This window comes from Alosa pseudoharengus, unplaced genomic scaffold (assembly GCF_046254945.1).
Source record: "Alosa pseudoharengus isolate Yale_2024_CS ecotype anadromous, Long Island Sound unplaced genomic scaffold, YU_APseudo_1.1 YU_APseudo_1.1_scf_22, whole genome shotgun sequence".
Classification (NCBI taxonomy): Eukaryota; Metazoa; Chordata; class Actinopteri; order Clupeiformes; family Clupeidae; genus Alosa; species Alosa pseudoharengus.
Window position 1 is genome coordinate 9,974,668 of NW_027468680.1, and position 10,000 is coordinate 9,984,667.

The window sequence follows — 10,000 nt, forward strand, 5'->3', positions numbered from 1 at the left end:
CCATTGATGAAAGAAGGACTAGATCATCTGCAAAGAGCAGGAATGTGGCCTCACTGTCGTGCAGAGTGGGTCCAGTGGCGGGTGACTTTTCCAGTAGCCTATATATATATTCCAGTATCTCTCTCTCTCTCTCCCCATGCTTGCTCACCTGTGTGGGAATCTGAGCGCTCAGGATGTTCTGCTCTGTTTCCATGGCGATGGCAGTTGTGGTGCTGGCTGTTGTCTGTCGATGGTTGTGACTGTTGGTTGCCGAGGTGGTTGCCAGGACGGTCGCGCCTGGTTGGTTGGGCTCATGTTTCTGGTCGGTCCCATTCCCAAAAGCCAAGATAGCCCGCTCTGATTGGACGAGAGACGCAAGCAAAGCCGTGTTAGTTTAACCACTATTGTTCATTTAGATCCTGTTTTTATGGGTTGATTATATACCAAGGTCTACATCAATTGCTCTGTGTCACTTTCAGGACATCAACCAACCAATCTCTCGCCATGTTCACTTCCCTTTATAGATTGCCCGCGTCTGTTGAACGGCACTATGCAGATTATTCTACCTACCTCATCTGTTAAAGTAAGTTAGATTGACAGTGTTTTTTATATAAACATGTCAGACTGCTGTCACTGTTCCTCCACACGCTTTGGTCAGGCTGACTTGAACTCTGTGACATCCAGGTGTAACGGATGCCTGCTAGCTTAGCTGTGCTTGTGGAACGTTGGTAAACCTCACTCCCCGACGCCTCAAGAGTGCTGCTGGCATGCGAGCCAGTAGCCTGGGCTATTGGCTCAATTGTTAGCGCGCTCGCCTCCTGATCCGAGGTGATGCTGTTTGCGGGTTTGAGTCCGGGCGTGTGCAGGGCTGAATCGCGCAGGTTCAACACAACGCAGGTTACACAGGCTGACGTCCACAATTGTGGGGAAAGTGGAGCTCCATTTTTGGAGCTCCTGTATATGAAGAGGTACATGCATTGGCATTGACTCTGAAACTATGTGAAATGACTGAGGGCCTGACTGTAAGCAGTTATATGTCTGTGAATAATCAAAAACACACTCAATAGCGCTTCCATATTCTACCTTATGGCTGGATATTATACATATTCCATTTGAGGTGTACTGTTGTGCTTTGGTTTTGTTCTGTTTCTTGGTTGCCATGTGAAACCTTGTGTGTTCTATTCTAAAGGTTTTACCCACAGGAGATAAAACCTTCCACTCCCCAGTCTCTCTCTTATCTCCTCTTCTTATGCTGTGACAGTGTGACAATGATGCTGCATTAGCATGAGAAGGAATAATAACACTTTGATCCCATTTAAAAGAACAGTTCACACCAATCGCCATGATTCATAACCATCTATATGACCTTAAGAGCGTGTGTGTGTGTGTGAGTGAGAGAGAAAAGAGAGAGAGAAAATGAGGCCCATATCCTCTCATACCTCATGCGAGCTTTCTGGTTTGCATATATATTTGAAGGTGTGTTAGAGTGTGTGCACCCACATGCCATCCGGCTGCTTTGCATATATATAAGTGTGTGTGTGTGACTAGCAGATATCAGAGGAAATGTGTGTATGGGGTCACCTGGCAACTTGGGTGAATATGTAAGTAGGTGTGTGGTGTGTGGCTACATGGCAGGCTACTAGTTTGCATATAATATGTGTGCGTGTGTGTGTGTGTGTGTGTGTGTGTGGGGCATGCGGCGGCACTGTGAGGGAGGGGGGGTGGGGGCTAGGACAATTCCAACACTGACAGCCCCACAAACTTCGCATCCAGTGTTCAGGTTGTCGCAAATTATTCAGACATAAAAAACACTACTTTCCTGAGCCATCCATGTTGCTGTGAAATGGATAAGTCGCGCAATCTTCAGTTTGATACCACATACACATGAATGTGCATATTTACACAGTGTGTGTGGGCTAAGGTGGAGCAACGCATCACCCCTGAGAAGCCATCGGCCTGGGTTCCATTCCAGAAACAGATGTTGTAACACATACAGCTTCCAGTGGCTCTGATCTGCTGCTGCCTTGCTGCTGTAGCTCCAAGTTGTTAGTTACCCTTTGAACACACTTTTACCCGTATCAGTTTATTAACCTAAAACACTTTAATTCGTGTTTGAAGTTTTTGGTGTTCACAGGTGTTCAGTTCAGTTCCGTATTTTGTGTTCACAGGTGTTCACGTTTTTGTGTTCACAGGTTCAGGATAAAGCAAAAGATGAAGATAAGGACAGCTAAAGGTAAAGGTGATGATAAAGGATAATGTTTAGGCCACTGGTCATTAAAAAAAGCATCGCGAAGAATAATAGCCTGAATCTTGATGTGAAGAATTAATGAAGAATGACTGGCGAACTATAGGCTGGACTACACTTTTTACACTATTATTGCCTACCAAAAACATGCCCTAAAAGAAACGTTACCTGAAATATCATTTAGAATTTAGAAATATCAATAGAATTTTGTCTGTATTTTAAATTCCAACTCTTTCATCTGCAGTCTGAATAAAGGGGGATATGTAAGGCAGAGACCTAAATCTATTCAGCGGTGCACAATTTCACGATCATTTGTGAGTTATATGCAGGTTTTTTGTGTGCACATTTTCTCTGAATCACACATACAGTCATTCAGAAATTATCTTTGATCAAATGTAGGATGGTTTCTGATTTGAATAAGTGAGGCCCCAGGTGCTCTGGTTTTAAGATGTAAGCTGGAACTGATGCAGCCGGGCTGTGAACAGGATGTGAGATGCTTTACTTGGAATAATAGAATACTGGACAAGTGTTACTGGAATGTGCAAAGAGCCTATACTACCATACAGAGACCTCCTGGGGCCAACTCAGATCACAATACAGTGTTCTTAATTCCTTCTTATTAAACATAAGAACGTATATTTTAACATATATTCTTTTATAGTACAGCCTTTTTAAATGACAAATACCATAACCATAAAACAATTGACAATGTGTAATTTCTGAAAGGTTGTTTTCTCAGTTGTGACTGGAATGTCTTCCACAGTCAGGATATAGACTGACAGAAGCAATAATAGAGTACAGTATATGCATTTTAGCAAAAAACATAATATCAAAAAAGGAAGTTGTCATCAATCCAAATAACAAGGCTTTACAAAACACACTTTTTTCCCAAAGTGTGTTTTGTAAAGCTTTGTTATTTGGATTGAAAATAGGATTTGGGTAAAAAGGGTGTGTATGTTACAGTAAATCCCACTGACTTTACTTGACTTTAGGAAATGGAGATGGGTTGGAGAAGATACAGATGGTACACTTATGTATTTTTAATTTGCAACAGGCATCTAGTTGGGAGACGCGTGAATGCTAATAAACCAGAATGCATTAATTTTCATTTGTCTAACGTGCGCCTCCAGACCTGATTACTTCAGCATGAAAGTCACTCCAATTAAACGAGAAACAGTGTGAAGACGTGAACGAGGATGAATCACGTTCGCTCATTTGCCTCGTTCCCCGCTCCGCTCTCGACCCGACGGGCCACGATGACTCCGCGGCTGGGGAGCGCCAACGTCGGCGCCGGGCAGAAATCGATAGAACGACGTTCCAGTGAATTAAGTGTGCAGAGGACGTATGAATCACAGCGAGAGGAAGCAAATTGTCTTGGGAATGTGTGTGTAATAGTTGCAGCAGAAGACAGAATGAGGTGATCGATGGTCTGATGGGAATTTTCGTGGTGTAGATTTGCTATTTAGTGGCACGTTGTGATGCTTAGAAAAATTATCAACAAAGCACCCCCCCCCCCCCCAAAACACACACACACACACACACACACACACAACAGCATACTCCATTGGGATGCTGGTATTTATTTGTTGTGTGAGTTGAAATGGTCCTGAAATAGAAACAGCCCTTCCTCGAACACATGGGATACTTAATGTTTCAAATCTTCTTTTTAAGATGACTATTTCTCTCCCCGGCAGTAATGAGCTCAGGCTCTCATCTATTGAAAATATTCTCTCTCGTCTCTCAAGTTCAGTCCTCCGCAAACTCATCAAGTGGTAAACCTCAAAAACACCATCACCATATGGCACACGCGCCAGAAGAGGGGGGAAATCACACGCCCGTTGCCTGGTCACCGTTGGCTAATTAAGACGCGCAATGGAGGACGTTAGCGTCAGCTCTGAAGTGGAACAAAGGATCGCCAATTACAGATGGACAGCTGCTGGTCATATGCGATGAGAATAGAGGCCTATAGAAGAGGAAGTGCCGTCTGTCATTTTTCATGCAGGAGGCAAACAGTGAGGATCACTTGATGATTGTCAGTTCATTGCCCATGGGTGTAAACTGCAGGTACACTTCAGGGCACTGTGTGTGTGTGTGTGTGTGTGTGTGTGTGTGTGTGTGTGTGTGTGTGTGTGTGTGTGTGACAGAAAGAGCCTGCCTGTATGTATGTCTGTATATCTGCCAATATGTGGCTTATCCATTGAATTTAATTCATATGTGTATATGTGTGTCCATCTGTCTACTCGTCCACTTAGGCGTGTGTGTGTGTGTGTGTGTGTGTGTGTGTGTGTGTGTGTGTGTGTGTGTGTGTGTGTGTGTGTGTGTGTGTGTGTGTGTGTGTGTGTGTGTGTGTGTGTTTGTGTAAGAGACAGAGAGAAAGTGAGTGTGTGTGTCATCATATTGATGCTAATTGAAGTTGCTCGCTCATGGCAACACCAAATTATTGTGGGGAAACAAATCAATAGCCGTTGCATGCTGCCACTTCCCCATAGCGTGGCAAATGTCACATCTCGCCCTGAGAGCGGCTAACGACTAGCGGCCACAGCCAGACAGAGATGAAGAGAGAGAAAGAGAGAGAGAGAGAGAGAGGAGGTCAGAGAGGACGGAGAGATGGAGGGATGAAAGTCAGAGAACAGAAACCAGGTGGGAGAGTGAAAGTGGGAGAGAGAGAAATGGAGAGAGTGAGAGAGTAGAGCAGGGAGGAGAGAGAGATGGATGAAAGAAGATGTTAGCAGAGAAGGATGGCATGAAACAGAGAGAGAGAGAGCAATTAGAACCAGAAAGAGAGGGGAGCAGACAGAAAGAAAGGGATCACAAAAGAACTGAGGGTGAAAAGAGAGAAAAATAAAGTTAGAGAAGACAAGAATGAAACTAGTATGACAGAAAAAAGGAAGTGATAGTGTGACAGTGATGGAGGCGGACATAAAATGCAGGGATGGAGGGATAGAGAGAGATGAGGAGAGAAGAGCAGCTAGGGAGAATAAAAGAGAGCAGGTGAGGGGAATGAATAAGGACAGATGGAAAACTAAAAAGACCTGAGAGAGAAGGGGAGGGGGAGAGAGAGATGTAGAGTGTGTGAGAGAGAGAGAGGGAAAGAGGGAGAGAGAGAGAGAGATGGATAGAAGGATGGGGTGAAGAGAGCTGATAATGAGAGAACAGACATTGTTAGCAGAGCAGAACGCTTGGTGGATCGACAGCCAGCTTTCACTCATCACTCTCTCTTTCTCTCTCTCCCTCTCTCTTTCTCTCTCTCTCTCTCTCTGGCTGTGTTTATGTCTCTCTCTCATGCATACAAATGAACTAATGATGAGGGTGTTGGAGGTGGATAAGCCATTTTCTCTCTCTCTCTCTCTCTCGCTCTCTGTGAGTGTGTGTGTGTGTGTGTGTGTGTGTGTGTGTGTTACGTTTTGGACTCAGCAGTATGTGCACATGTGTGAGAACTAATTCACTGGAGCTGGTACTGGGGCCCATATGCAGAACAGATGCAGTTCCACCTCCACCTCCTCTTCTGTCCTCTCACCTCAACTCCACCTCCTCCCCTCCTCTTCTCCTCTTCTGTCCTCTCTCCTCACCTCCACCTCCTCCCCTCCTCTTCTCCTCTTCTGTCCTCTCACCTCACCTCCACCTCCTCCCCTCCTCTTCTGTCCTCTCTCCTCACCTCCTGTCCTCTTCTCCTCTCTCCTCCTCATTCACTCTTTACTCTATCCTGCAGGTACATCAGATCTTGATGTATATGTGCACTCCTACAGCATTGTTTCATGACATGTCTACAGTGTAGTGAATACATTGTAATAAATATGTAATTACATGTTAACTACATGCTATCTAACAGCAAAAGATGTACAGAAACAATTTTTACATTACCATGTTTAGGGAGCTTTGGAAATCTATCTCTGTTAGATTATTTGTGAGTGATAGTTGTTTAAGCAGAATATTAGTACTAAATAGTGTGTGAGTGTTTAGTTTGTGCGTGTATGTTTGCAGGGGTTAAACTGCACAGGGACAGGTTGACAGGTTTTAGCCTGCAGTCTGCTGGAAAAATAGCTTAAATTTCCCCCTCTCTCTCTCTCTCTCTCTCTCTCCCTTTCTCTCTCTCTCTCTCTCTCTCTCGTCTGCTGCTGTTTTTCCTCTCTTACCTGACACTTTTCCTTCATCACTCTCATCCTGTCTTTCTCTCTCTCCCTCTCCTATTCCCTCGTTCTCTTTCTCTATCCACTCCATTAGGTTTACTGCAGGAAACCAAATTACACTCAATTACTGCCACATCAGAGGCCAGAAAGAGCACTGTATCAGCAAACTAACCCCATCCCTGCACCTCTGAGCACACCAGCAGGGAGAGAGGGATAGAGAGGAGTGGAGAGAGGGAGAGAGAGAGAGAGAGAGAGAGAGAGAGAGAGGGAGTAGTAGAGAGGTAGAGGGAGAGACAAGAGGAGAGAAAGACGTATGGTGCTTGTGGAGTGGAAAGTGGAAGAGGGGAGACAGTAGAGGTTTGAAGAGAGATATAAAGAAAGAGGGGAGAAGAGAGAGAGTAGAGAAAGAGAGAGAAGGGAAGAAGAGAGAGAGTAGAGAAAGAGAGAAGGGGAGAAGAGAGAGAGTAGAGAAAGAGAGAGAAGGGAAGAAGAGAGAGTAGAGAAAGAGATAGAGAAGGGGAGATATAGGAGAGGTGATAACATGGACAGACAGAAGAGAGAGCAAGACAGAAGAAAGGAAGTAATGAACAGATAAGGCGAGAGACATCCCTTCCCCATTACCTTCAAGCAGGACCCCTGCTGTCTCAAAAAAGCCTCACCAAATACAATAATGACATAGCACGGCTACCTGGGGAAAAAAATAATCATCAACTTCCGGAATTTTCCCTCTGTCTGTCTGGAGAAGTGTCTGTCTAAAGCCATGGGATGGCGACAGGCTACAACACCACACAATCGCACCCTCACACCGCCGTCAGGTCTGCCACATTTCACTGTCGCGAGGAGCGGAAGCAGTTAGAGCAGTTAAGGCAGTTAAAGCAGCAGCCTGACGCTGACTGCAGCCTGCTGTCTGACAGGAGCTTCACACACAGCTGTACGTGTGTGTGTGTGTGTGTGTCTGTGTGTGTGTGTGTGTGTTTGTCTGTGTGTGCGTGGGTATGTCTGTGTGTGTGGGTATGTGTGTGTGTGTGTGTGTGTGTGTGTGTGTGTGTGTGTGTGTGTGTGTGTGTGTGTGTGTGTGTGTGTGTGTGGGTATGTGTGTGCGCATGTCTGTGTGTGTGCGAATGTCTCTCTCTCTCTCACTCTGTGTGTGTGTGTGTGTGTGTGTATGTGTGTGCGCATGTCTCTCTGTGTGTGTGTGTGTGTGTGTGTGTGTGTGTGTGTATGGTGCGTCTGGTGTCTGCTGTGACTAGTCCTCCTCCGTCTGTGTGACAGTGCGCCATGTGCACAGAGAACATACAGAAGGAGCCTTTCATCCTGAGCAGAGGGGGTTAATACACAACCACGCGGTTAATACACACACTCACATGCCACTCATGATTCAGGAAAAGACAAATCGCGACTAAACATTCCCTTTCTTGCTAAATGTCAGTCTATCACATCTGTGCTGTAACTATGATGCATTGTTTTTCAGCAGCTCCGGTTTGAAGTGTTGATCACTAATGCTTTGTGTCTCTACTGCTGCCTCGACATTTCTAGCATCGCATTTTTCTGTCAGTGCAGCTGAAGTGCTAACCCCTTGTGATCTCCCCCCTTGCAGATGGGGCTTACCCAAGTTTACATAATTTGGCCTTTGTGTAACTTGCTGTGCTGTGCTGTGCTGAAATGGTTCTTTCTAAATTGGACTTAATACATGTAACAACAGGGCTGGAAGCAAATGACTGACAACCAAAACTCCTTACTCTCTCTCCACCCTTAGAGTTTGTATACTCAGTGTGTATGAGAGAGAAACAGAGCGCTGGTGTGTGTGAATGTATTTGTAAGCAAATACAGTATTTGTGTGTAGGTGTGGGTGTGCAGTGTGTGTGTGTGTGTGTGTGTGTGTGTGTGTGTTAGCCCAGGGTGAGGTTCATATAGAGAGAGAGCTCTAGCTGCTCATGTGTGCCGCATCATGCTAGGTCCTCAGGCTCACGTGTGTGTGTGTGTGTGTGTGTGGGGGGGGGGTGTGGTTCATATAGAGAGAGAGCTCTAGCTGCCCGTGGCGCATCATGCTAGCTCCTCAGGCTCACGTGAAAAGAGCCGCCATGTGGATCTCAGCTGGGCCCTCAGCAGCGTCCTCCCAGACATCCTTCACCTCACCGCACGTCACGCACTGGCCGAATTTTAGCCAGCCACCATCTATCAGCAGGACAGCCGGCCGCATGACAGACACAGTAGGAGAGGGAGAGAGAGACAGAGACAGAGAGAGAGAGAGAGACAGAGAGAGAGAGAGAGAGAGAGAGAGAGAGAGAAAGAGAGACAGAGAGAGAGGGAAGGGCTCAAGCCTGTCAGGCTCGTTTTACTGTACTGTAAATGCTGGTGCTGCACTGCAGGCCTGTGCACTTTAAACACACATACACACACCCACACACACACACATACACACACACACACCTCTCACCTCCTCTGCGGACATGTCAGTAAAATTACCCGCTGCAGATGAAGCACACCCCTCTGGTATGTCATCACTAATGGTGATGGAGCTAGGCTTCAGGGTGACGGAGGATCTTAGGGTGCTCTGCTCTGCTGCTCAACTTCCTCCAGCTTAATAACACTTAAAGGTACAGTCCCTGATTCCCCCAGCTTAATAACACCTAAAGGTGCAGTTCCTGATTCCAATCCAACACAGGTTTAGTCAAATTGATCCTCACTGTTCTCCAGCTGTTACTTCAGCATAAATGCCCTCAAAAAGTCCTGTGTTGTCCATACACAGTCCTGGTTGTGTTAATTAGAAACAAACGTAGTGACTCGGAACAAGCCATAAACAATTCCGGACTGTTGAGTTCAAATTATAATAATAATAATAATAATATCTTAAAGCTACAACAGACTGCCCCTCAAGGCCAGTGCTCATTGACTGTGTCTGCAGTGCATCAAGATAAGCCAGAGCCTAGAGAGTCTTTTTAACAGAGCAAAGCCTAGACTGTGTCTGACACGTATCGATGTCTGAGGTTTTCTTTTGGAGTACATTACATTACATTTAGCTGACACATTTTTAACCAAAGCGATTAACAACATGGTAAACAGTTTAAGTTTTAAAGCAACTCTCTTAACAATTTTAGGACAATTTAAAAACGGTATAGAGTAAGAAGTGCATCAGTGAGTGCTGTTTTTAAACAGTTGAGTGTCAGTTCTAGTCAGGTGGTAAGTGCTAGGATCAGCAAGACTTGTTGTAAGTAGTGCTATGAGAGGAGATGTTCTCTAAAGAGCTGGGTCTTCAGGAGTTTTTTGAAAATGGAGAGGGATGTCCCTGCCCTTGTAGGAACTGGCAGTGTGTTCCACCAACGAAGAACAACAGATGAGAAAAGTAGCTCAAGTGATAGATCAGTGTTTCTCAAACTTTTTCAGACCAAGGACCACTTAACCAATAAAAAAAAACTCACGGACCACCTAGCTAAAATAAAAACCAGTAGACCTACTTCAGCAGTATATTACACAATATCGCTGAACCACCTTGTTTATTGTCTTTGAACCTTGCTTATTGTGTCAGAGGATTCATATGATTTAAACTGGCGTAGCTTACATAGGCAGTGTTGCAGAACTGTTTGGTTTTACATACAAGTTGGTTCAATATGGCAAAAAAAACTCATCTATATTATATTTTACCACATCT

General features: G+C 45.1%; 1 protein-coding gene across 1 annotated transcript in view; it reads right to left on the reverse strand.

Moving 5' to 3' along the window:
• gfra4a (GDNF family receptor alpha 4a) overlaps positions 1 to 10,000 on the reverse strand; it is a 66,608-nt gene that overhangs the window by 2,738 nt on the left and 53,870 nt on the right. The window contains exon 8 of the mRNA XM_076300115.1: positions 149 to 336. Coding sequence (XP_076156230.1) covers positions 149 to 336 — 188 coding nt within the window. The remainder of the gene's footprint in view (positions 1 to 148; positions 337 to 10,000) is intronic.